This window comes from Seriola aureovittata, chromosome 4 (assembly GCF_021018895.1).
Source record: "Seriola aureovittata isolate HTS-2021-v1 ecotype China chromosome 4, ASM2101889v1, whole genome shotgun sequence".
Lineage (NCBI taxonomy): Eukaryota > Metazoa > Chordata > Actinopteri > Carangiformes > Carangidae > Seriola > Seriola aureovittata.
The window spans coordinates 21,703,458-21,731,026 of NC_079367.1; the positions used below are offsets into that span (position 1 = coordinate 21,703,458).

A 27,569-nucleotide genomic window follows, 5' to 3' on the forward strand; every position below is an offset into this window, starting at 1 on the left:
CCTGGTTTTAATAGAAACATGTTTTTATCTGCCTATGCAGATGATTATATTGTTTTTAGAGGGGTGCAGACGTTATAGCCAGTATTATGAATGATTTTAATGTAGTATCGGTAGGGACGGTCAATTGGAAGAAAAGTGAAGCCCTCACTGACGGTGATTGGCATGACGGTCTCCCAGTTCTCTCTCAAAACCTAAATTGGAAGAGAGATGGCATAAAATACTAGGAGTGTTTTAGACGAATATGTGAAAAAAGTGTTTCTGTAAAAATCAAAAATACTCTCTCTCTGTCCATATATATATATATATATATATATATATATATACACACACAAACACACACACACACACACGCATATACATATATAGCTTGGGCCCCTTCTTTTTTCGCTTTATTTGCTCCCCCTTGGTCCTATTTTCAGAAAACATGGCATCTAGTTCCACTGTTCTGCGGATGACTTAAAATTTTAATTTATGTACCCCTTAAGCAGAAAGATGCGTACTCTGTCAAACCATTAAGCGTGGATGGCATTAAGTTTTTTAAATCTTAATGACAAGAAACTGAAGTAATGTTGTTTGGATCCAATGGTACCCCTGATACCCCTCCTATGAACCTGGGTTCTTTGGCATCTTATGTAAAACCCACCGTTACAAATCTGAGTGTGAAAATGGACAGTGATTTTAAACTGGATAAACAGATCAGCTCTGTTCTAAAATCGATTTTTATTTCAAGTGAGGCAGTTTTCGAAAGGTGAGGACTGTTCTGTCAAGGCAGGACTTTGAAAAGGTGATGGTCGCTTTATTACAACTCGTTTGGACTACTGCAATGCTCTTTATGTTGGGGTTAGCCAGGCTTCCCTCTCACATTTGCAGTTGTTTCAAAATGCTGCTGCTTGCCTTTTGATGGAGCACACAAGCGAGAGCCAAGCTTCAATAAACATCCTCAGACATAAGACATCCTGGACTCCAGTGCTCTTTCTTCACCACCAATGATAAGAACAATCTGGCGTCACAAACAGGGTCTCTTATGTCTGAGGATATTTATTGAAGCTTGGCCAAGGAGAAAAGAGGAATCATCAATACTGTCTCTTGTGCATGATGTCACCTCAATTCTGAAGCAGGAACCCCTGAGGATAGTCTTTATACACTTAGAGAGATTACTATAGATAGCTTACACTGCATAATTGGTCAAATATCTAAAAGAGGAAGAAAAGGGATGTATAAATACACTATTGGTTTATTAACCATAAACAAGGAAACATGACTATATGCGCCAAGGTGCCGATTCTTAAATTCCCAGCCACTTGCTACTGACTATATCCAAGATCTTCTGTTATCAATCGTGGCACCAGCAGTATCAGCAGCAAACCACAGAGTTGCATCTGGAGGAGCCGCCTGAGCGTCTCAAGGCCTGTTAGATTTAATGCAGTAGCTGTGGCACAGCAGCCTAGGGCCTCACACTGACCTGAGTCAGTCATTCATTAGGCGGACAAGAGAAAATTCCCCTCACAATTTCTATGCTTCAGAAAAGACCAAAAACATATTGTTAGAAGAAGCTGTGGAATTAGATGCTTATAGTTTTTAATCAAACAAATACATCTTAAAACCCTAACCCTAATAATAATAATAATATTATTATTAATAATAATAATAATAATAATGAAAGTATGTGAGTCTGGGAGACATAAATTGCATGTATGTGTTTATTATACATTTTTTCTCAGCCAGTGTGTGAATGGTCCAGTACAAGGTCTTCTGGTATTTAAGATGGCAGAAGAAACATGTCAGACTCATTTGCAGAGGAAAAGAATTTGACAGCATGTGATTTTTTCAAAAGCTAACTATTTATACGATCAAGCAAAAAAGCTGCTATTCTGCTTTAAAATACAAAAGACAACACCAACAACCCTCAATCCATCTAGCTCAATTAAATTCCTTCTTGAAGATCTTTGACTACAGTGTACATTGACAAAGTTCACAAAAAAGTATCCATATTATATGCGTCTACAGGACTGACACTAACATTGTCCAGTTAATAATAAGTCTAATCAGCAATATGGATTCAACTACATGAACACAGGGATGTGTACTAGAGTTAAATTACAAGGTTGCATTTTCCATATTAAGCTATAACTGTGCACACTATTAATCAAAACTTGACTGATGGCTGCCAAGCACATCGATGATTATCATTACTCATAACAATGTCATGTAAGACCTGATACTGATCCATCATCATTGATACTGTGGTTTTGTGGAAAAAGACCCTGAGGGCTGCTGGCTCATTATCCATGAGCACAGCCCATTAAGACCAGTTCAACATCCACAGTTGTGATGGAAAAATACAGAATGGGAACAGAGTGTGATTAACTGATAATTCATTTTGTCAATAAGATTTTGTTTATACAAGCCAAAGGAGGCAATGTATTTCAGTGCTTGAAAGAAAACTTCATCTCTCAGGCCATAAATGAGAGGACTCAGACATCTCGGTGCAAGATAAAGCAGTAAGAAATTTAAGTACCTGACAATTTCATATAAACTTAAGTTAATATGAAACAAAGCACTTTCAATGAACGGGCACCACAGCTGGATGAGACAGAGCAGCAGCTGAAAACCATGAAGAGCCACTGTTCTGAGCCCTTTCTTTGATGACTTTTTATCTTCTCCTGATGCAGCTTTGGCCACTTTCATTATTTTAATATAGGAGAAAACAATGATGATGCTCATAATCAAAAATTGGAATTGGTATAAAGCTGACCGAAGATTATGCTGCCATATGTAAAACATAAGTATTTCCGCTGTACATAGCTGATATTTTTTGTAGAAGCTAAGCGAAGCTTATACAAAGAAGGTGGAGAGAATAAGAATGCAGGGCACAGAGCTGATGCCATGAATGATGAGGATACAGTTCATTGTATTACGGGTAGAGCTCAGCTCTCCATGGCGCAGGGGCATGCAAATGGCCACATAGCGCTCCAGGGTCATTGCTGCCAGAGTAACTGGTGTGACTGTAACGTACAGAATTGCAAGAGCAGAGATAATGATGCATATCCAAACTTGAATAGTAATATGAAAATGGGTGAAGATGAGAAGGATATCCGCCATGAATAACAACAAACTATCTGACAGTAAAGTAACAGCAAATAAGATGTAGCGAGCAGTTGTGTAGAAATACTCCTTTTTTAAAAAGGTTATGATGAGCAACAAGTTGATGAAAAGAAAAATCATCACCAGTGACTGTAGAACAACGAACTGGACCTTTCGCAGCAAGAAATCATCACCAGCCAATGAGTTGTTAGCAGCCATATGTCTTCATATGTTTTCTAAACAAACACACACTTTTCTGAGGCACTACCGAAAATCCACCTAAGTGTCATTATGTAACATGTCTGTCAATACAAAATCAGATTCTTTTTGCAAAATGATCAAAGTTCATCTGAATTACTTGGATGCCGTGTTAAAGACAGCAGTTTACCAAACCCTCCATGTTGTTTAAAGATTAATGTCTTCTGCTGAGCTCTGTTCAGCCTTCTGAGAGAGGGCTGTGCGCAATGACTTTAAAGACTACAGCATCTAAAAATAACATAAAATGAAACTTTGCTCATGTCATTGCTCATCACTTAGCTCCTCCCTCTAACTAGCTGATGTTAATTAACCCTGTACAACTATTTTCCCAATTTTTACATATAAGTTCAAGAATTTCACCTTCTGAAGGTACTTGCATACAAAATAATACCCAAGTGTTATAAGTGCTTTGTGTATACAGAGACCCCCATTTTTTCATGAGCATTGTGTAAATAGAAAATTTCACCCAAATGCTGGTAAGTTGAAGTCCTGTAATACAAACAATAGGAGCTTATCCAAAAGTAGCGCCTCTATGGGGGGCAAGCGTCTTGGACATTTGTCATTATAGTTACAATAACATACAGTTCCACGGTGGAACATTGGTGCTGCAGTAAATCGCTCAAGCCCATAATTAGTTGATCCCTAATTTATACCATGAAGCAAAGAAGCATTGACTTAAAAATACAAACGGCAACACCAACAATCCTCAATCCCTCTAGCTCAATTAAATTCCTACTTGAAGAGTTTTGACTACAGTGTGAATTGACAAAGTTCACAAACAAGTATCCATATTACATGTGTCACTACAGGACTGACAGTAACATTATCCAGTCTAATCAGCAATATGGACTAAACAACATGAACACAGTGATGTGTACTAGAGAATTACATGCTGCATTTTCCATATTAAGCCATAAATGTTCTAAACTATGTAAAAAAAGACACTTCATGACTGACGGCTGCCAATGATCGCACTGATTATTATTACTCATTATGATGTCATGTAAGACCTGATACTGATCCATCATCACTGACACTGTGGTTTCGTGGAATAAACTCACAGGCCTGCTGGATCATTATCCGTGAGCACAGCCTATTGAGATAAAGACCAGTTCAACATCCACAGTTGTCATGGAAAAATAGAGAATGCACATAGAATGTGATTAACTGTTAATCTAATTTGTCAAATATGATTTCTTTTACACAAACCAAAAGAGGCAATGTATTTCAGTGCTTGAAAGAAAACTTCATCTCTCAGGCCATAAATGAGAGGACTCAGACATCTCGGTGCAAGATAAAACAGTAAGAAATTTAAGTACTTGACAATTTCACATAAACTGAAGTTAATGTGAAACAAAGCACTTTCAATGAACGGGCACCACAGCTGGATGAGACAGAGCAGAAGCTGAAAGCCATGAAGAGCCACTGTTCTGATCCCTTTCTTTGATGACTTTTTATCTTCTCCTGATGCAGCTTTGGCCACATTCATTATTTTACCATAGGAGAAAACGATGATGATCCTCATAATCAAAAACCGGAATTGATATACAGCTGACCTAAGATTATGCTCCCATATGTAAAACATAAGCAACTCTGATGTACATATGTGAAGTTTTTTGTAGAAGCTAAGAGAAGCTGATACAAAGAAGGTGGAGAGAATAACAATGCAGGGCACAGAACTGAGGCCATGAATGATGAGGATACGGTTCATAATATTGTGTGCAGAGCACAGCACTCCATGGCATAGGGGCATGCAAATGGCCTGAGAAACTTTGTTACATTGTAAAGAAGTGTCTTTAAGTATAACTACTGGTGTGTTTAATGTTGCACAATTGTGAATATTGACAACCTCTACTCAATGGAACTTTGATTCTTCAACTTTGACTTACTGTTCATTTGGTAGTTTTGGTTATAATTAAGTTCACTCTTTATCAGGGTTCCAGATTAATAGTAACAATTTGAGACTGAACCAACATTTGCTATCCTCTCTTTTTTCAGGATGGTGGCCCTGAGGGACTTTAATTCATTTTAATGTTATTATTTAGTATTAATATTTTCTTAATTTATGATAGCCAATACATTGATAAACAACCAAGGCCCAACATATTGATTAATCTATGGAAGATAGACTGATCTAAATGATTCATTTTCCTCCAGAAAATATAGATGACGCACTGGCATGGTCAATCAAAAAACAACAAGCCCAAATTCAGGCCTAAACATTTGCTCAAACACTTATTCAGTGTAAATTCTAAGGTAGCAGGTCGATGACTTTATGACTTTATGAGTGATGTACTCATCCTCTCGAGGTCAGCCACTAACCAGCTGTAGGGATAGGTATAGTTAGCATTTTATCTTTACCTTATCCATACCCTTATTGATCCAGCTAATACTATCATTGGTTCTTCATCATTACTGAAGAACTGGGTTTTTTTAGAGCCCAACCGATATTGGATTTTTGGGGGAGTAAAAGAATTCAGATATCGATATATTGGCTGATATATATATATATAAACACTCGTGAAAAAGATATGTAATGAAAGCAGGATATTTTACAGTTTAACAATAAACTTTATTGTCCAAAATTATTTCAGTTAACTGAAACAGTAAACTTCCCTGGGAATTAAATAAAATAACCATAAAAATGAATAAATATAAATAAAAAGCATGACAACAAATATGTATTTATATGTTATATATATATATATATATTTAACATGAATAAAAAACAATGGATCAAATATACATAAAATGCTGCCGATATAACTTGACCAAAGCATTTCCACTGCATTATTGCTTCTTAATAAAAGTATTCATATCATATCAAAGAATATATGTGCTGATATCGATATATCTGTGATAGGCCAATCGGCCAACCGATAAATCGGTCAGGCTCTAGGTTTTTTTTTCAAATAATCATTTTTAAAAAGAATAAATTCAATTTATTGTCTCAGCCGGTTGCTCAGTTTGCAACAATCTCTCACAAATCTTAAAATGTGACAAACTAAAATGATCAGTTAGACTTATATGCTTAACCAGAACAATGTTGTGTAAAAGACACAGGGAGACATGGGACAAAATAGATGAAAACATGTTTTTTGCATGTTTAACTGATGATTTCATAAAGTACTTATTGGCCTTATGTGTGCATGTGTGCATGTGTACTGAGTATGCAGCCCCACCTCGCCCAGAGAGCAGAGAAGAGAAGCAGTGCAACTGTACATGACTAATAGAAAAAAAAATATGGCAGTTTATAGTGACCGTCAAAATAAATCAATGTATGGGAAATGAAGCGTCGAATTACAATATCAAAATCAAAATATTTTCAGCGTCGTCTACTATTTATACCATGAAGCAAAGAAGCATTGACTTAAAAACACAAATGCCAACATCAACAACCCTCAATCCCTCTAGCTCAATTAAATTCTTTCTTGACTACAGTGTGCTTTGACAAAGATCACAAAGAAGTATCAATATTACATGTCACTACAGGACTGACAGTAACATTGTCCAGTTAATAAATCTAATCAGCAATATGGACTCAACAACATTAACATGATGTGTACTAGAGAACTGAATTACATGCTGCATTTCCATATTTAGCTATAACTGTGCTGAACTATGTAAAAAAAACGTCATGACTGACAGCTGCCAAGCATCTCATTGATTATCATTGCTCATAACAATGTCATGTAAGACCTGATACTGATCCATCATCACTGATACTGTGATTTTTTGTGGAAAAAACTCAGAGGCCTGCTGGCTCATTATCAGTGAGCACAGCCCATTAAGACCAGTTCAACATCCACAGTAGTCAATACAGAATGCACATAGAATGTGATTAACTGTTAATTTAATTCATCAATAAGATTTCTTTTATACAAGCCAAAGGAGGCAATGTATTTCAGTGCTTGAAAAAAAACTTCATCTCTGAGGCCATAAATGAGAGGACTCAGACATCTTGGTGCAAGAAAAAACAGTAAGAAATTTAAGTACCTGACAATTTCATATAAACTTAAGTTAATATAAAAAAAAGCACTTTCAATGAACGGGCACCACAGCTGGATGAGACAGAGCAGCAGCTGAAAACCATGAAGAGCCACTGTTCTGAGCCCTTTCTTTGATGACTTTTTATCTTCTCCTGATGCAGCTTTGGCCACTTTCAGTATTTTAATATAGGAGAAAACAATGATGATGCTCATAATCAAAAATTGGAGTTGATATATAGCTGACCTAAGATTATGCTGCCATATGTAAAGCATAAACAACTCCACTGAACAGAACTGATATTGTTTGTAAAAGCTCAGAGATGCTGATACAAACAAGGAGGAGAAAATTAGAATGCCTGGTACAGAGCTGATGCCATGAATGATGAGGATACAGTTAATTGTATTACGGGTAGAGCTCAGCTCTCCATGGCGCAGGGGCATGCAAATGGCCACATAGCGCTCCAGGGTCATTGCTGCCAGAGTAACTGGCGTGACTGTGACATACACAAGTACCACAAGAAAGATGATGACACATATCCAAACTTGTATGGTAATTTGAAAATGGGTGAAGATGAGAAGGATATCAGACATAAGCAACAAGAAACTATCCGACAGTAAAGTAACAGCAAATAAGATGTAGCGAGCAGTTGTGTAGAAATACTCCTTTTTAAAAAAGGTTATGATGAGCAACAAGTTGATGAAAAGAAAAATCATCACCAATGACTGTAGAACAACGAACTTGACCTTTCGCAGCAAGAAATCATCACCAGCCAATGAGTTGTTAGCAGCCATGTCTTCATATGTTTTCTAAGCAAACACACCCTTTCTGAGGCACAACCAAAAATCCACTTAATTGTAATTATGTAACATGTCTGTCAATACAAACTCAGATTCTTTTTGCAAAGTCCATCTGAACTGTTCAGATGCTGTGTTAAAGACAGCTGTTTACCAAGCCCTCCATGTTGTTTACAGACTAATGTCTTCTGCTGAGCTCTGTGCAGCCTTCTGAGAGAGGGCTGTGCGCAATGACTTTAAAGACTACAGCATCTAAAAATATCACATGAAACTTTGCTCACCATAGTGTTGTCATCACCACCTCACTGGCTCATGTCAACCCTCTGAGGTCTAAGGCTATTTTCTCGATTTTTACATCATTTCATAAATTCATCTTTTGTAGGTACCTGCCTATATGTATAATACCAAAGTGTTATAAGTGCTTTATGTAAACTGAGGGCCCCGTTTTTTCACTGTGTAAAGATATAATTTGGTCCAAATGTTGAAAAGTCAAATTTTTAAAAATTTTTCTAACTTTACTCATGTGGATGAATTGTTTCGGTGCTTTAAATGGGTTTACCAAGTCTCTGATTCACAAAAGAAGTGGAATAAATGAACAAAAATAGATATAAATGTAGATGTATAAAATATGTCTAAAGCCAAATTATGTAATATTACTGTGGCCCTGAGAGCTCCACGCACTGGCTTCGCATGTGTTTTTTTTCTTAAGTTGCAGTTCGTTGAGCTCTCAGGGCCACTGTATAATATAATTTTTTGAGCAGAAGTGTTGTCTGTCACTCTGCTTTCACCAAATGTCAGATCGACTGAGATGAATGGGATTGAATAATGGGATGTGTTTAACTGAAAGATTTGCATAATTACATTTTTTTTTTTAACAAAAATTTTACTATACAAAAAGATTCCAAAAATGTAGTAGATGTGCTCATCCTATAAAACATGAACTGATGAAACAATGTGAGACTGAAAAATCTGAAGAAAAGCATGACGTCACTGATGGGTAGGCCTTCCTATTGTATCTCATAAAAATTTCAGAAGGAAACTATAATGTAAAAGAGTTTTTTTCTTCCTATGAACAAAAAAAAAATAAAAAGAAACACTATTTACAATATTTATATAATGTACATGTTTTCCTGATTTCGAATCTCCATTCAGCCATTCTGCAAAACAGTTTCTGTCCAGCTGCAGGTAAAAGGCTGGCCTTTTCTTTTGCAGTGTTCACACCTCCTGCGACCTGTGGTGGGTCTCGTGCTTGGGCCTGCTACAATGACACCAGCAATAGGCACAGGAAGATGACCCGCAGGTGCCTGGGCAACTGAATGGGCAACATTCAACTGAATATTGAGCCAGATGTTCGACTGAGACCGTCGTCCATTGTCCCAGACATCAGGTACTTGGTGGCCGCTATGCATATTAAAAAAATGAGTGGCATCCCTATGGCCATCCCAGATCCATCTTATGGAGCCTCTTCCAGACTTTTTGATGTGGGCATTCACATCTGTCTGAGGGCAGTCCTTGTTGTTCTCCCTGTAGGTTCCACAGGCAGCAAACCTGTGGTAATGGAGAGCCCTGAAGCACTCTGGGCTAGAATAAAAATTGTCTATGTAGATATGGAACAACATCATAGGACAGGCCATGTCAGGACGAGATGTCACTTTTTCATGTGTAAACTGATAAGTCCATTGTGTAGCCATTCCTTGAATCAGCCAACACATACAGCTTGAACCCCCATTTTATGGATTTTGCCTTCATGTACTGGATCATCCCCGCTTGAGCCTTGGAGGCAGCCATTCTCTCATTCATGGCCAGGTCTCTGTAGGGATGATAAAATAACTAGCTTGCATTCTTGACGGTGTCCATGAGAGGCTTTACTCTGAAGAGTTTGTGGTGGTTTGGATTGTGCCCTTCATTCAGTCATTTTCTAGATCCTCATCAGGATTGCTGAGATTAATGTAACAGGACATTGTTCTGTACCTGTCCTGTGACACAGTCTGTGGCAAAGAAAGGAAGTGATTCTACCTCCATTAATCTGCAATGCTGTCAAGTTTTATTATGGCCATGTACATAAGCAGTCCTATGTACAGTACTTTTAAAATTCCCCTGCATCAAAGTCTGTCCATTTGTGTTTCCTTCTCTATGCGATCTTTTTAGCAGCCTGCTTGTTTGTGTTCTCAGAGTGTTTGAAAAGGGAAGAAAAGTGCAAAAACAATCAGTTCAAGCCGTGTATACGTCGAGATGGAGCTGTGTCCATATCCTCTTTTAGTGGGTAATGAGCTCTGCCAAGAATCTCTCTTGTCACTGACTATGATTTTTATGAAAAAGATCTCAAGGCAGAGCCAGTCTGGTTAGAAAATGGCAGACTGCTCCGTGGAAGTGAGCTGCTGCCCTAAGGAGTCCATGTTTTGGGTAGTTACCAAAAGAATGATACTGTGGATGCAAGCGCTCAGCGCTCATGTGTTTCCTTAGTTTTGCCAGTTTTTGGGATTGCATTCAGATTCTACAGTTTTTTGTCTCCACCATTCAACAGTTTTTAGGTGTCCACCTGGCGACAGCCAGAGCCGGAGGCATATTGTCTTCGGGTTGTCAGTCCGTCCATCCCATTCTTATGGAAACAGTTTCTCAATAACGCCTTAACGGAGCTTCTTCAAATTTTGCACAAACATTCATTAGGACTCAAGGATTAGATTTTGCAGGTCAAAGGTCAAGGACATGGTGTCCTCACAATACACAGTTTTGGCCTTGTGAATGTGATATCTAACAAACTCCTTGAAGTAACTTCTTCAAATTTGGTTAACCTGGACTCAAGGACAAACTGATAAAATTTTGGTGGCTAAAGGTCAAAGGCTCAAAAACCATGGTTTTGGCCTTTTGAATGCAATATTTCGAGAAGTCCTCAAGGGAATCCCTTCAAATTTTGCACAAATATCCACTGTGTGAGTGAGTGAACACAGCGTCGGCTTGTTTGGTCTTTCTTTTTGATTTTTTATCTTTAAACGGGCTGTAATTCCACATAGTTTATTAATCACAGTTCACATTGGTTTAGATACGGTGCTTTTTGGTGTTTTTTTCTTTGATCTTTCCCCTTACCGGCGTCTTGTGGAAGGGGAAGCCATTTTAAGTCACAACACTTCTGAGTGGAGGAGTGGGCTTCCTCTTCTCCATGGCTTTTAAACCCAACTCACTGGAGGTCCAACACTTTGTTGAGGGGAGGTTGCTTTTAATCAGAACTCAGTTCGACCATTTTAAAGCTGTTTCTATTAATGTTTATTCTCCAACAGCCGGTGCAGACAGGAAGCAGTTTTTACTTAAAGTTAATGATGTTTTAAATGGCTTTGCCTCAGAGGATTTTTTATTCTTGGGTGGGGATTTTAACTGCACTGAAGATAAGACTTTAGGTCGCAATCATGCAGAGCCTCATCCTGCCTCTCAGCACGCCTTAAAGCAGCTGGTCCACTCTCATGGCCTGGTGGATGTGTGGAGGAGGATGCACCCAGACTCTAGACAGAATACCTGGTTCCACTTCAGAGAGCGTAGGGTCTCCTCAGCCAGACTTGACCGGATTTATTGTTTTGAAGCATCATTTTAACATTGTTAAAAATTGTAATATTTTATCTGCTGATTTTACTGATCATTTCCTGCTGTTATGTAGTGTTTTTATTGGAAAATTTTAGGCCAAAAAGCACATATTGGCATTTTAATTCTGTTTTCATATTTGACAAGAGTTTCAGGGAGGTCTTTATTTATTTCTGGGGTTTTTAGACAGAGAAAGGATGATTTTAGCAGTCTTAGGCAGTGGTGGGACCATAGTAAGACTCCTGTGTCAGCAGCACACCATCAATGTCACCCGAGACATCACCAGATCTATGTAGGATCTAGAGACCAATATAATGGAACTAGAACATTTAAGTGAGTCCACAGAAAATCGAGGCTATATTGAAAGCCACAAAGTAAAAAAAAATGGCTTTAGCCAACCTGTTAGATGCTAAAGTAAAGGGTGCACTGGTTAGGTCCCAGTTCCAGACCATCAGGGAGATGGATGCTCCCTCTAGCTTCTTCTTCAGCCTGGAGAAGAACAGACAGGGGAAAGTAATCCACGCACTGCTCTTCGACACGGGGCAGGAACTCACGGAACAAAGCCAGATACGAAAGTGAACTGTGAGTTTCTATTCTGAACTCTACAGTAGTGTAAGCTGAGAGTCGGAGCTTTTCGCTACCACAACTGACATGTGGTCAAGCCGTACAGCGGAGCCCTATCAGAGTCTTACGGTGCATTTCATTAAAGAAGACTTCAACCTCTAAGTTTGCTACCTTCAAACTGCCTACTTCCCAGATGACCACACAGGGGAAAACATTGCAGCCGGCTAATGACAGGGGCTTGCCAACTGAGATCTCCATGGAGAGAACCATGTCTGCATAACAACAGACAATTTTACATGCTTACAAGGCTGTAAGTTAAACAAATCAGTCAATAAACTACTGTGATTGAAGTAGTTAAATAAAACTGTCATTCATATCAATTCACACATCATATAATTTCATCATGACATATAAGCCTGGCCTACAGGATACAGTTCATGTTTAATCAATCTAATATATTGTTAGTCATAATATAGAATGATTTATTCCTTGTGTTTGTTGAATAATACAGAAGATAAGGAACTTTAAAAAAATAATCGCATATTAAATCGCAATTGCAATATTGGTTAAAAAAAAAAAAAAAAATCACATCTATTTTATTTTCCCAAATCGTTCAGCCCTACGGACTACCTCAGGTCTCAAAAGAGACAAACTCACATCTCAAGGTCCCCCTCCAAATGCAGAAGCTACAGGCTGCCCTGCAGGGCATGCAGGGGCAGAGGACTCCTGGCATCAATGGCCTCACAACAGAGTTTTATAAGGCCTTCTGGGACATCTTGGCACAAAATGTCCTCGATGTTTTTAATGAGTGTCTGGCCTCTGGTTCCATGCCGGTGTCCTGCAGGAGGGCAGTCCTCACCCTACTGCTAAAGTAGGGGAGCCTGCAGGACATCCAAAACTGGCGCCTTGTGTCACTGCTCTGTGTGGATTACAAACTTCTGTCCAAAGTCTTGGCCTCCAGGCTCGGGAGAGCTATGGAGCAGGTTGTCCACTGGGAACAGACCTACTGTGTGCCCGGCAGGTCAATGGTGGACAATGTCCACCTAATTTGGGATGTTTTGGATGTGTCTGGTTCATTGGGTTTAGATACTGGTCTGATTTCCCTGGATCAGGAAAAGGCTTTTGACCGCATTGAGCACAACTTCCTTTGGAAAATAATGGAGAAGTTTGGGTTCAGCACTGATTTCACAGCTAAGATCAAGGTGCAGTAAAGTGAGGTTTTGAGAGTGTGCTGAAGTTTAACGGCAGTCTGTGTGCTCCTTTTAGAGTGTGCAGAGGTGTCAGACAGGGCTGTGCTGTCAGGGATACTCTATGCACTCTCCCTGGAACCCCCATCAACAAGATACGCTCTAGGCAACAGGGTGTAGTTTTACCTGGTTTTAATAGAAACATGTTTTTATCTGCCTATGCAGATGATTATATTGTTTTTAGAGGGGTGCAGACGTTATAGCCAGTATTATGAATGATTTTAATGTAGTATCGGTAGGGACGGTCAATTGGAAGAAAAGTGAAGCCCTCACTGACGGTGATTGGCATGACGGTCTCCCAGTTCTCTCTCAAAACCTAAATTGGAAGAGAGATGGCATAAAATACTAGGAGTGTTTTAGACGAATATGTGAAAAAAGTGTTTCTGTAAAAATCAAAAATACTCTCTCTCTGTCCATATATATATATATATATATATATATATATACACACACACACACACACACACACACACACACGCATATACATATATAGCTTGGGCCCCTTCTTTTTTCGCTTTATTTGCTCCCCCTTGGTCCTATTTTCAGAAAACATGGCATCTAGTTCCACTGTTCTGCGGATGACTTAAAATTTTAATTTATGTACCCCTTAAGCAGAAAGATGCGTACTCTGTCAAACCATTAAGCGTGGATGGCATTAAGTTTTTTAAATCTTAATGACAAGAAACTGAAGTAATGTTGTTTGGATCCAATGGTACCCCTGATACCCCTCCTATGAACCTGGGTTCTTTGGCATCTTATGTAAAACCCACCGTTACAAATCTGAGTGTGAAAATGGACAGTGATTTTAAACTGGATAAACAGATCAGCTCTGTTCTAAAATCGATTTTTATTTCAAGTGAGGCAGTTTTCGAAAGGTGAGGACTGTTCTGTCAAGGCAGGACTTTGAAAAGGTGATGGTCGCTTTATTACAACTCGTTTGGACTACTGCAATGCTCTTTATGTTGGGGTTAGCCAGGCTTCCCTCTCACATTTGCAGTTGTTTCAAAATGCTGCTGCTTGCCTTTTGATGGAGCACACAAGCGAGAGCCAAGCTTCAATAAACATCCTCAGACATAAGACATCCTGGACTCCAGTGCTCTTTCTTCACCACCAATGATAAGAACAATCTGGCGTCACAAACAGGGTCTCTTATGTCTGAGGATATTTATTGAAGCTTGGCCAAGGAGAAAAGAGGAATCATCAATACTGTCTCTTGTGCATGATGTCACCTCAATTCTGAAGCAGGAACCCCTGAGGATAGTCTTTATACACTTAGAGAGATTACTATAGATAGCTTACACTGCATAATTGGTCAAATATCTAAAAGAGGAAGAAAAGGGATGTATAAATACACTATTGGTTTATTAACCATAAACAAGGAAACATGACTATATGCGCCAAGGTGCCGATTCTTAAATTCCCAGCCACTTGCTACTGACTATATCCAAGATCTTCTGTTATCAATCGTGGCACCAGCAGTATCAGCAGCAAACCACAGAGTTGCATCTGGAGGAGCCGCCTGAGCGTCTCAAGGCCTGTTAGATTTAATGCAGTAGCTGTGGCACAGCAGCCTAGGGCCTCACACTGACCTGAGTCAGTCATTCATTAGGCGGACAAGAGAAAATTCCCCTCACAATTTCTATGCTTCAGAAAAGACCAAAAACATATTGTTAGAAGAAGCTGTGGAATTAGATGCTTATAGTTTTTAATCAAACAAATACATCTTAAAACCCTAACCCTAATAATAATAATAATATTATTAATAATAATAATAATAATAATGAAAGTATGTGAGTCTGGGAGACATAAATTGCATGTATGTGTTTATTATACATTTTTTCTCAGCCAGTGTGTGAATGGTCCAGTACAAGGTCTTCTGGTATTTAAGATGGCAGAAGATACATGTCAGACTCATTGGCAGAGGAAAAGAATTTGACAGCATATGATTTTTTCAAAAGCTAACTATTTATACGATCAAGCAAAAAAGCAGCTATTCTGCTTTAAAATACAAAAGACAACACCAACAACCCTCAATCCATCTAGCTCAATTAAATTCCTTCTTGAAGATCTTTGACTACAGTGTACATTGACAAAGTTCACAAAAAAGTATCCATATTATATGCGTCTACAGGACTGACACTAACATTGTCCAGTTAATAATAAGTCTAATCAGCAATATGGATTCAACTACATGAACACAGGGATGTGTACTAGAGTTAAATTACAAGGTTGCATTTTCCATATTAAGCTATAACTGTGCACACTATTAATCAAAACTTGACTGATGGCTGCCAAGCACATCGATGATTATCATTACTCATAACAATGTCATGTAAGACCTGATACTGATCCATCATCATTGATACTGTGGTTTTGTGGAAAAAGACCCTGAGGGCTGCTGGCTCAATATCCGTGAGCACAGCCCATTAAGACCAGTTCAACATCCACAGTTGTGATGGAAAAATACAGAATGGGAACAGAGTGTGATTAACTGTTAATTCATTTTGTCAATAAGATTTTGTTTATACAAGCCAAAGGAGGCAATGTATTTCAGTGCTTGAAAGAAAACTTCATCTCTCAGGCCATAAATGAGAGGACTCAGACATCTCGGTGCAAGATAAAGCAGTAAGAAATTTAAGTACCTGACAATTTCATATAAACTTAAGTTAATATGAAACAAAGCACTTTCAATGAACGGGCACCACAGCTGGATGAGACAGAGCAGCAGCTGAAAACCATGAAGAGCCACTGTTCTGAGCCCTTTCTTTGATGACTTTTTATCTTCTCCTGATGCAGCTTTGGCCACTTTCATTATTTTAATATAGGAGAAAACAATGATGATGCTCATAATCAAAAATTGGAATTGGTATAAAGCTGACCGAAGATTATGCTGCCATATGTAAAACATAAGTATTTCCGCTGTACATAGCTGATATTTTTTGTAGAAGCTAAGCGAAGCTGATACAAAGAAGGTGGAGAGAATAAGAATGCAGGGCACAGAGCTGATGCCATGAATGATGAGGATACAGTTCATTGTATTACGTGTAGAGCTCAGCTCTCCATGGCGCAGGGGCATGCAAATGGCCACATAGCGCTCCAGGGTCATTGCTGCCAGAGTAACTGGTGTGACTGTAACATACAGAATTGCAAGAGCAGAGATAATGATGCATATCCAAACTTGAATAGTAATATGAAAATGGGTGAAGATGAGAAGGATATCCGCCATGAATAACAACAAACTATCTGACAGTAAAGTAACAGCAAATAAGATGTAGCGAGCAGTTGTGTAGAAATACTCCTTTTTTAAAAAGGTTATGATGAGCAACAAGTTGATGAAAAGAAAAATCATCACCAGTGACTGTAGAACAACGAACTGGACCTTTCGCAGCAAGAAATCATCACCAGCCAATGAGTTGTTAGCAGCCATATGTCTTCATATGTTTTCTAAGCAAACACACACTTTTCTGAGGCACTACCGAAAATCCACTTAAGTGTCATTATGTAACATGTCTGTCAATACAAAATCAGATTCTTTTTGCAAAATGATCAAAGTTCATCTGAATTACTTGGATGCCGTGTTAAAGACAGCAGTTTACCAAACCCTCCATGTTGTTTAAAGATTAATGTCTTCTGCTGAGCTCTGTTCAGCCTTCTGAGAGAGGGCTGTGCGCAATGACTTTAAAGACTACAGCATCTAAAAATAACATAAAATGAAACTTTGCTCATGTCATTGCTCATCACTTAGCTCCTCCCTCTAACTAGCTGATGTTAATTAACCCTGTACAACTATTTTCCCAATTTTTACATATAAGTTCAAGAATTTCACCTTCTGAAGGTACTTGCATACAAAATAATACCCAAGTGTTATAAGTGCTTTGTGTATACAGAGACCCCCATTTTTTCATGAGCATTGTGTAAATAGAAAATTTCACCCAAATGCTGATAAGTTGAAGTCCTGTAATACAAACAATAGGAGCTTATCCAAAAGTAGCGCCTCTATGGGGGGCAAGCGTCTTGGACATTTGTCATTATAGTTACAATAACATACAGTTCCACGGTGGAACATTGGTGCTGCAGTAAATCGCTCAGGCCCATAATTAGTTGATCCCTAATTTATACCATGAAGCAAAGAAGCATTGACTTAAAAATACAAACGGCAACACCAACAATCCTCAATCCCTCTAGCTCAATTAAATTCCTACTTGAAGAGTTTTGACTACAGTGTGAATTGACAAAGTTCACAAACAAGTATCCATATTACATGTGTCACTACAGGACTGACAGTAACATTATCCGGTCTAATCAGCAATATGGACTAAACAACATGAACACAGTGATGTGTACTAGAGAATTACATGCTGCATTTTCCATATTAAGCCATAAATGTTCTAAACTATGTAAAAAAAGACACTTCATGACTGACGGCTGCCAATGATCGCACTGATTATTATTACTCATTATGATGTCATGTAAGACCTGATACTGATCCATCATCACTGACACTGTCGTTTTCTGTGGAAAAAACTCACAGGCCTGCTGGATCATTATCCGTGAGCACAGCCTATTAAGATTAAGACCAGTTCAACATCCACAGTTGTCATGGAAAAATAGAGAATGCACATAGAATGTGATTAACTGTTAATCTGATTTGTCAAATATGATTTCTTTTACACAAACCAAAAGAGGCAATGTATTTCAGTGCTTGAAAGAAAACTTCATCTCTCAGGCCATAAATGAGAGGACTCAGACATCTCGGTGCAAGATAAAACAGTAAGAAATTTAAGTACCTGACAATTTCATATAAACTGAAGTTAATTTGAAGCAAAGCAGCTTCTATGAATGGGCACCACAGCTGGATGAGACAGAGCAGCAGCTGAAAACCATGAAGAGCCACTGTTCTGATCCCTTTCTTTGATGACTTTTTAACTTCTCCTGATGCAGCTTTGGCCACTTTCATTATTTTAATATAGGAGAAAACAATGATGATGCTCATAATCAAAAATTGGAATTGGTATACAGCTGACCGAAGATTATGCTGCCATATGTAAAGCATAAACACCTCTACTGAACAGAAGTGATATTTTGAGTAGTAGCTAAGAGATGCTGATACAAAGAAGGTGGAGAGAATAAGAATGCAGGGCACAGAGCTGATGCCATGAATGATGAGGATACAGTTCATTGTATTACGGGTAGAGCTCAGCTCTCCATGGCGCAGGGGCATGCAAATGGCCACGTAGCGCTCCAGGGTCATTGCTGCCAGAGTAACTGGCGTGACTGTAACATACACAAGTACCACAAGAAAGATGATGACACATATCCAAACTTGAATAGTAATATGAAAATGGGTGAAGATGAGAAGGATATCAGACATAAACAACAAGAAACTATCTGACAGTAAAGTAACAGCAAATAAGATGTAGCGAGCAGTTGTGTAGAAATACTCCTTTTTAAAAAAGGTTATGATGAGCAACAAGTTGATGAAAAGAAAAATCATCACCAGTGTCTGTAGAACAACGAACTTGACCTTTCGCAGCAAGAAATCATCACCAGTCAATGAGTTGTTAGCAGCCATGTCTTCATATGTTTTCTAAGCAAACACACACTTTTCTGAGGCACTACCAAAAATCCAGTCAAGTGTCATTATGTAACATGTCTGTCAATACAAAATCAGATTATTTTTGCAAAATTATCAAAGTTCATCTGAATTGTTCAGACGCTACGTTAAAGACTTAAAGACAGCTGTTTACCAAACCCTCCATTTTGTTTAAAGGCTATTGTCATCTGCTGATTTCTGTGTAGCCTTCTGAGAGAGGACTGTGTATGATGACTTTAAAGACTACAGCATCCAAAAATAACACACAGTGAAACTCTGCTTACCTCAGTGCTGTCATCACCACTTAGCTCGTCCACCTCACTGGCTGATGTCATCTAATCAGATGCCCGAACCTCCATGTTTCGGTTTTGTGCTGCATTTTACTTTCACTCTTGAACTGTAGACCCCAAAATACATGGACTAAGATGAGAACAGATGAGTAAAATTAGGCTCCATGGATCCACAGGAGACCCAGCATTCCAGACATAACCAATTTATTTAACTCCAGGACCGTTTAAGGCCCACAGTATGCAGAAACAGTCTAATACGCCATTATAGAATAGGGTTAAAAAATAAGACATTTGTACAGCATGCAAAGAACTGCATGGTTTTGCCCAAACTTCATGTTATTAACATTATGCGGGCATGTCTGCAGAGGGGAGACCCTTTAAACTTGAGCCAGATGAAAGACAGTATTTCGGCAGCGCGCGCTGGAGGTCAACCTCATAAAAACCCACAAGGAAGCCGTGTCCTCGGGCCGTAATACTGTCTTTCAGAGGGTGTAGCCTTAGTAAGCTACCGGTATAACTTAAGGTGATTCTCCCCTAATTAGTTCGCACTGCAGTAAAAGTTAGCTAATGTTAGTTCATAGCCACATGTGGCTTGAGGCTGGCTATCTTCACTGTTGGACACGTATGCAGACAGACATATTTGTCAAAACTATCAAAACCTATCATAAATACTTCTCATCTAAGTGTTGAGGAATTTACCGGATTTAGCTTACCTTCATTTGTGAGATTCGTGGCATGTTTCTCCCTCTCTTCCATACCTCCTGCCTGCTTTTCGCTCCCAGTGTTCTTCGTACGTTAAGTCCGCCCACTTTGTAAATTAACCAATCATGATGCAGCGTTTTAACGTAAAACGCTCTTGCCCACTGAAATTTTCTAAAGGTGACTCGTGAATATAATAGTAACTTCCTTGCTCCCCGGTCACCACTAACAATAAACTGTTTTATGAAGCGGTCCATGAGACAAAACTGAATTATGTCCAGTTCACAGAACATACCAGAAAGTAATTTGCTGCCTACAGTCATTGATTTTCAATTATTTCATTCAGTTTATTGTAATAAAATATTCATCATTAAGAAATGAATTGTGTGGATAATAACACAGTCAACAAAATATCCAATATATACAGTTGAAGTCAGAAGTTTACATACACCTTAGCCAAATGCATTTAAACTCAGTTTTGAACAATGTCAGTATATGAGCAGCCCCAGTTTATCTTCCCCGAATAGCCTAGTTCATACAGAAGCTTGGTAACAAAAGCAGTTGGTTTATTTGCCTCATTTCTTTGTTGTAAACCAATGATGCCCAAATAAACCAACTGCTGTGATTTTCGAGTGCATGTGTTTTCTCTTTTAATTCTTCATTCTCTGCCAACAACGTTTTGTATTTCTTTTCTAATATCTGAATGTAAAAGTGAAGTGAGATTATTGTTTCCTGGGAGAAAGTCAGTAAGTGATGATCTAATGTTTGATCTTTATGTTTAGATAGATAGATACTTTATTTATCCCCTTGAACAAATTCATGAATATGTTTAATTGTTTAAGGAAGCAGCATTTGGCGTTCTCACAGCTTGCCACCAGCAATCATCACCCTCTGGAAAAAACTATTGTGCAAAACATCATCAAGAGGTAAAACTGATTTATAACAGACTAGATGATGACACAGAGCAAATAGAATGACAGCAAGGAACAGAACAAGCACTTAACATACAATGACACTCGAGCAGCTGTAGATGTAGCATAATTAAACCTGTGATATTAACATTACAAAATAAAGTTTGCATCTTTACATGAATGAACCTTGTTTTTAAGTTCAAAAGCTTTGTTCAAAACAGGAGACTTTGTGATTTTTTTCCTTAACAAGATGTATTTGCCTGGCATCCTGAACAAATTAGCAGAGTGCATCTTTGTCTACACTGCCTATCCTTCACAAGCCCGAAGGGAGCAGGTCGCTGAGGCCCTGGTCACGAAGCATCCGTGTTTGAGGGACCCAGTGTCCTTCAATGGTTTATATAGTTGGCACAACAGCCTGAAGTACAAGTTGGGCAATTACAAAGCAAAGGTGAGACACCTTGGACTACTGGAGCTAAATGTTAACTGTCTGAAGAGAAAATCAGCTGCAGATAGAACTCCAGCAAAAGGCTTGAAAAAGGCAAAGAAATCTGAGGTTAACTACCTCCCACCTCATCCTCAAGGTGAAACTGATGTAACCCTTGAACAGGAGAGAGTGGAGCTTCTGTATGAGTACAGGAAGAGAGATAACAACAAGCTCATCAATGAGAAAATGGCCAAAACTTTCACACTGCGTCGAAATGATGTAATCCTCAAGAAATCACCTGTGATTGACCTCAAAGCTCGATGGCCTGCCCTGTTTGAGCTTTCCCAGGTATGTTTATCTTATGTTGTGAGAATAAAGTTAAAAATATACTTACCTGATCACCTGTTCGAGAAAATGAGAAGTATTCTTACCTGATGAAGCTGTGAGGGGGAAAATGTTTCCTGATTATGTTTTCTGTCTGATTACCTGTGTAATAGCAAGGACTCCATTGTTAGTGCACTCACGATTCAGTTCAAGCTGAATACTCTGTGTATTTTTCTCTTGCCCTGTCTCTTTCTGATTGTTTCCTTTCTGTATCATGTGATGTTTCTTCATCTCACTCTTGGTCTTTCTCACAGATCGAGGAGGAATTTCGTAGGATCACACTGAAGCCATTACAGTCCACATTCCTGGGGAAGTTGGACCAATATACGCCCAAACTGTTGTGCCTGTACAGGAGGAAGGGGGAGCCCACTGGGAAGAAACTTGATGAGTCCCTTGACATGTTAAATGAGGTATGTACTTACAACAGTGTAGAAGTTAGTTTTATGTATCAAAATTGCACTGTACTCTCTGTACTTAACATAATGACCTATTTTATACTTTTGTAGGACCACAGAATTGAGTTCAGAAGAAAAGTTGTAATCAGAGGCCTCATTCTCTACCTTGGTGAGAAGACGGAGGAGTTAATCAAAGACTACCAGGTAAAGAAAATATACCTTTGCCCTGTCTGTGTATATTGTGTATATATATATACTGTGTATACAATATTGTACAAGCTAGGCTGATTGCTGAATGCTATCATGTATACACATTTCTGCTCAAGTATTATCAAATTATTAAAAGGCATACAGGTTAGCAGATAAGCAATTATAATTTTGGGAAAATTAATATATAAAATATAGTAGCATGTACTATATAACAGCTGCAAATAAGCATAATAAGCACAATTTTTAAATGTATGTATTCACAAAACAGGATTGGTTATATATATTTTAGATTCTGCCTATATTCACTAACCTGTGGGCAAAATACCTATAGATAAACCCAACTCCCTTGATACGTACCTGTGATACTTAAACCTCTAAAGAGAAATTAAATAAAGTTTCACCATAAAAGTTGCAACTTGCTTTCTCATCTAAATTGTCATAATAATAAGTTTATAGAATTATCAAGTTTTTAACATACTATTGCCCGTTCACTGTCCCAAATATACAATACTTACCTCTTAACCAATGCTGCAATACTAAAGAAAAACCACAAAATATCAATCTCATCTTCTGTATCGAGGTAGAGCAAAGTTAGCCCTATGCATCCTTCCAATTACTACCTTAGAGGTTGGTTTTATTTTCTCTGCTGTATTTTGCAGGTTTTTGATGATGATGATGCCACAGCCATCCAAGAGGCCCTTACTACATTTGTCCTCAACATCTTTATGGTCAGCAAAGCCAGGGATGACGGTCTCAACAAGCAAGCTGGAATAGCCATCGAGGGAGCAGAGGTCCTTTTTGGTATCCCTGATGTGGCACATGCTTGTACTTACCTGATGGGTCTTATCTATTCCATGGAACTAAGCTACCCTAAGAAACTGAAATACACCTTTGAGGTTTTTCAGAAGATCTTCCTAGAGCTGGAGGATGTGAACAACAAGATTTCCTCCAAGGTTCATGATCTGAAGGTCAGATTACATTCCTAAAAGCCATACAGACTTGGTTGAAGGCAGAGGGTTTGAGTGAACCCCCTCCTGTCAAGATTTACAGTTGTGGTGTTTACACTGCAGTGTCTCAGGTTCTCCCAATGCACTTTCTCAGGTTCTCAAAGTCTCAAAGTGCACTTTTTCAGGTTACACTGATCTATTTTTAAGAGCATTTTAAGGAGTGTAACTGTTCAGGAGTGAGAAACACATGACTCATGGAGAAAATCCTATACAATGTGGATGTATTGTATTCATAATTCAAAATAAGACCTTACTTCAAGTTGTACATTGGTTGAACTGCATTTCAGAATCTTTTGAAATGCAAGTTAAATATGTATACCTGATGATTGACTCGTGGGTGTTGTTCAGAGTACATACTGTTGCTCAGTTGGTAGACAGGGTCTAGGGGATGGCCTTGTCAATTTACTCGTGTGTTCAACACTTCAGCTACATGGCAGCATATTAATGGTTGTAGTGAATGGATTGTTGAATGGATGTTTAGTCAATAAATCCATAAAATTTTAGTGACTTTATGGCCTTCTATGCGTACATTCATATTTTCTACACTGTGAACCATGTCAATTTTGTTAGTTTATCTCAAGACCAATATGTCAGTTTTCAGTAGTACATTAATGCTTTTCAAAGGAAGATTCCTCTTGGTTGTGGTGACTTTATGACCTTTCTCTAGTACCATCCTCATGACAAACTTTTGACTTGTACACAACATATCTTTGTGTAATGCATGGAGTGCTACGTAATTTGCTGAGTGTACCCTTCTAATAAAATAACCAATTATTTGAATTGCTTACTAGAAAATGTGAGTAAATGTAACTTTAAAATGACACTAGCACATTTTGAAAAACTATGTAGATCCCACTTCAAGTAAGAAATATCAAATAAAAAAAAATTAAGTAAGTTTCAATTAAAAATGCATATTTGTAACTCTAGAAATGAAGTAGATAAAACACTTGAAAATACGCCAGGAAAATTGCTAAAATTAAGTAGACTTTACTTGCAAATACATTATTTATGTTCAAAAAATTAAGTTGTTTATACAAAGACTGGCTTTGCTTGATCTACGTAATAATCTGATGCAAAAAGTTGCCTTAATTTTTTTAAGTAGATCAGGCAGGATATTTTTATCAGTGTGGTGCTATCTCATCAGACATGAGATTTGGGAGGTTTGTCTGATTGATAAGTATCTGCTGATCCTAGACCCTACGCTTTTGTCAGACCTTTTCAGTCTTTTCACAATATTAATACAGAGCCATTAATATGGATTTGTATAATCATACTGTATATACTGATATCTGCATGCCACAACTATCTATTTGATCTCCAATGATTTCATATACTGTACCAAAGCCTTATTAATTTGAAAAGAAAATGTGCATCAGTTATGTACCACTGTAGAAACCTGACAACAGTGTAAAAAATATTAAAAACCACAATGCCAGTCAAGGGCCCTCATCAGAGTGGCAGAGTGGTCAAAATTCAGTTCATTAAAATCATGTTGCACAACTCAGGTTTATACTGTATGTAGTTTAAATTGTCATCCAAATTTGATTTATTGGATCAAAAGCCATCACATATTGCCCTCAAACACAGCATTTGTCCATGTTTTTATTTTTTTGTCATAATGTTGTACAATGACGAATAAGTGTATGATGTACTTTGGAGAATAATACATTTTACGCTTTAATTTTTTTATTTAATCTTTATCTAATCAGGCAGTCTCATTGAGATTATCTTTTCTTTCAAGAAAGATCTCAAAACTAGAAACACTCGAAACACAATTAACAACAGAGACAACATAACTACACAATACAAGAAACAAAATATGAAGAAAAATTGTATATAATGAACTGTTAGCATGTAATGAAAAATAATTGCGACAGATCATGATGACAATTTTTCAGAGAACAGAGATCTGCACATTTTTCATACATTTTACACAGGGAAATCCAAAAGGGGCATTGCGTTTCAGCGCAAGAAAAAACTGGTCATCCCTGAGGCCATAAATGAGAGGACTCAGACATCTCGGAGTGAGATTAAACATTATATAATTAAAGTACCTGACATCAATAAATAACTTTAAATTAATCTGAAGTACAGCAGTTTCTATGAACGGGCACCACAGCTGGATGAGACAGAGCAGCAGCTGAAAACCATGAAGAGCCACTGTTCTGAGCCCTTTCCATGTTGACTTTTTATCCTCTCCTGTTGCAGCTTTGACCACTTTCATTATTTTACTGTAGGAGAAAATGATGGTGAGGGTCATGATTAAAAAGTAGCACTGATATACAGCTAATTTAACATTATTCTGCCATCGGAGAAACACAAACATGCCCATGGAGCATATGCTGTATTGGGTATACAAGCTATGTGGGGCTGATGCAAAGAACATGGAGAGAACAACAATGCAGGGCACAGAGCTGAGGCTGTGAATGATGAGGATACAGTTTATACTACTGCGAGTGGAGCACAGCTCTCCATGGCGCAGGGGCATGCAAATGGCCACATAGCGCTCCAATGTCATTGCTGTCAGAGTAACAGGTGTGACAAAAGTGCAAAGAACCAAATTAAGGTAGATAATGACACACAAGCCAATTTGCATGGTGAAACGAAAGTAGCTCAAGATAAGCAGGTTATTAGACATGATTAATATCGAGCTATCAGACAATAGTGTAACAGCAAATAAGATGTAACGCATGGTTGTGTAGAAGTAGACCTTTGAAAAAAAGGTTGCAATGAGCAAAAAGTTGATGCAAAGGAAAATCAAAACCAGAAACTGCACTATAGTGACCCGGTCATTCAAATGGAACTCCAAGGACTCACTACCACCCATTGAGTTGTTATCTGCCATACGATATATAAAATATTTTACTTACTTCCAAAAGTCAAATGACATAGCTTGTGATACCAACACACAGTAATATGACAGTCTTATTTAAGTCCAACGTCAAGCAAATTTTAAGCATTAAGAACATGGTTCAAGTACAGACATTTACAAAATCCTCTCGGCATTAACGTGGCATTGAGGCACATTATTCCGCCCTCCTGAGCTCTGTGCATCCTTCTGCAGGATAGTGCATTAGGACTTTATAGGAGTGACATGAACATCCAAGAATACCACCAAATGAAACTTGAGTTGATATCTGCCATACTATACAAACACTTGGTCGTCACTGCTCTTTAACTGTTACTGTAACTAATTGGTGCTGGAGTGCTGGAGAGTCTCTAGAGTGAACTCAATTTGTTTTTGAACAGAGTTGTGACTGGAGAGTCATGTGTTGATTTTCTACTGGTGTGTTATTGCAGCTAACCTATGTGACCACCAGAGAGTACAAAGAAACACCAAGAGAGTCAAGTTTGGGCATCTCAGAATTTCATTTTCTCTGCAGATACTACAATACACACTGTCGTGGTTTGCAGCTGAGTGAAAGCACTGGGTTGAGAGTCATTTCAGGTCTGTTGTGGTAAAAACAAGACACAAGTAATAAAGCCATGACAGCAGCTCTGTGAGACTGTACTCAGCACAGCTGTGATCTGAGCTGAATGCTTATATGCTCATAATGGCAATGCTAACAAGCTTAACTCAAAAATTTCTAAACCTACACTTATCCTCCCACTGTATTGTACCAAAATTGAATAAAATATGTAAATGATAGATAGATCGTGCTGTGTGACAGGTATGCAAACTGTATTTAAGACACTGTCCAAAGGTCAGTGTGTGTACTGCAGAGGGAGTTGCATCAGTAGAGAGATGACAGAGTTTAAAGTGTACATGTGTACACCGACAGGCTGAGTGAGGAATGTTATGTAACAAAGGCTGTTTTAAAAGGTCCCATATTGTAAAGAGTGAGATTTCCCTTTCAAATTTGAGGCCTAGGTGCTTTATAAATACTGTAAAAGTATCAAAGTGCTCAATCCAGGCAGAGATGCACACAACATATACTCAGAAACTGCCTTTAAACAAGCTGTCAGGACTTCTATAACTTTGTGATGTCGTAACAAAAGACCACACACCACTATGCCCCCTGCACAGGCCACCTGGACCCACCATCCAACCTTGCAGGATTTGGTTCCTCTGAGTGTTTACCTGAAACCTGCTATATTTTTATTTGACCTCTATTAAGAACTCTTATTAGTGTTTTGTTCGGCCTCTCC

At 38.3% G+C, this 27,569-nt stretch overlaps 4 protein-coding genes and 1 pseudogene across 4 annotated transcripts; all 5 read right to left on the reverse strand.

The window, feature by feature from the left end:
* Window positions 1-2,313: 2,313 nt before the first annotated feature.
* On the reverse strand, window positions 2,314-3,303 carry LOC130167781 (odorant receptor 131-2-like; annotated as a pseudogene).
* A 3,887-nt stretch (window positions 3,304-7,190) lies between these two features.
* LOC130167783 (odorant receptor 131-2-like) lies at window positions 7,191-8,123 on the reverse strand. Its single transcript, XM_056374273.1, has one exon. The coding sequence runs from the start codon at window positions 8,121-8,123 to the stop codon at window positions 7,191-7,193; it is 933 nt and encodes a 310-aa protein (XP_056230248.1).
* A 7,878-nt stretch (window positions 8,124-16,001) lies between these two features.
* On the reverse strand, window positions 16,002-16,934 carry LOC130167784 (odorant receptor 131-2-like). The gene has a single exon (XM_056374274.1). It carries the CDS (start codon window positions 16,932-16,934, stop codon window positions 16,002-16,004), a length of 933 nt encoding a protein of 310 aa, XP_056230249.1.
* Window positions 16,935-18,158: 1,224 nt separating this feature from the next.
* LOC130167786 (odorant receptor 131-2-like) lies at window positions 18,159-19,079 on the reverse strand. Its single transcript, XM_056374277.1, has one exon. The coding sequence runs from the start codon at window positions 19,077-19,079 to the stop codon at window positions 18,159-18,161; it is 921 nt and encodes a 306-aa protein (XP_056230252.1).
* Window positions 19,080-25,314: 6,235 nt separating this feature from the next.
* On the reverse strand, window positions 25,315-26,265 carry LOC130167787 (odorant receptor 131-2-like). Its single transcript, XM_056374278.1, has one exon. The coding sequence runs from the start codon at window positions 26,263-26,265 to the stop codon at window positions 25,315-25,317; it is 951 nt and encodes a 316-aa protein (XP_056230253.1).
* Between the last annotated feature and the right edge of the window lie 1,304 nt (window positions 26,266-27,569).

Excerpts from the sequence above, each read along its gene's own strand:
- LOC130167787 (XM_056374278.1), bottom strand. The coding sequence starts at position 26,265 with ATGGCAGATAACAACTCAATGGGTGGTAGTGAGTCCTTGGAGTTCCAT.
- LOC130167786 (XM_056374277.1), bottom strand. The coding sequence starts at position 19,079 with ATGGCTGCTAACAACTCATTGACTGGTGATGATTTCTTGCTGCGAAAG.
- LOC130167783 (XM_056374273.1), bottom strand. The coding sequence starts at position 8,123 with ATGGCTGCTAACAACTCATTGGCTGGTGATGATTTCTTGCTGCGAAAG.
- LOC130167784 (XM_056374274.1), bottom strand. The coding sequence starts at position 16,934 with ATGGCTGCTAACAACTCATTGGCTGGTGATGATTTCTTGCTGCGAAAG.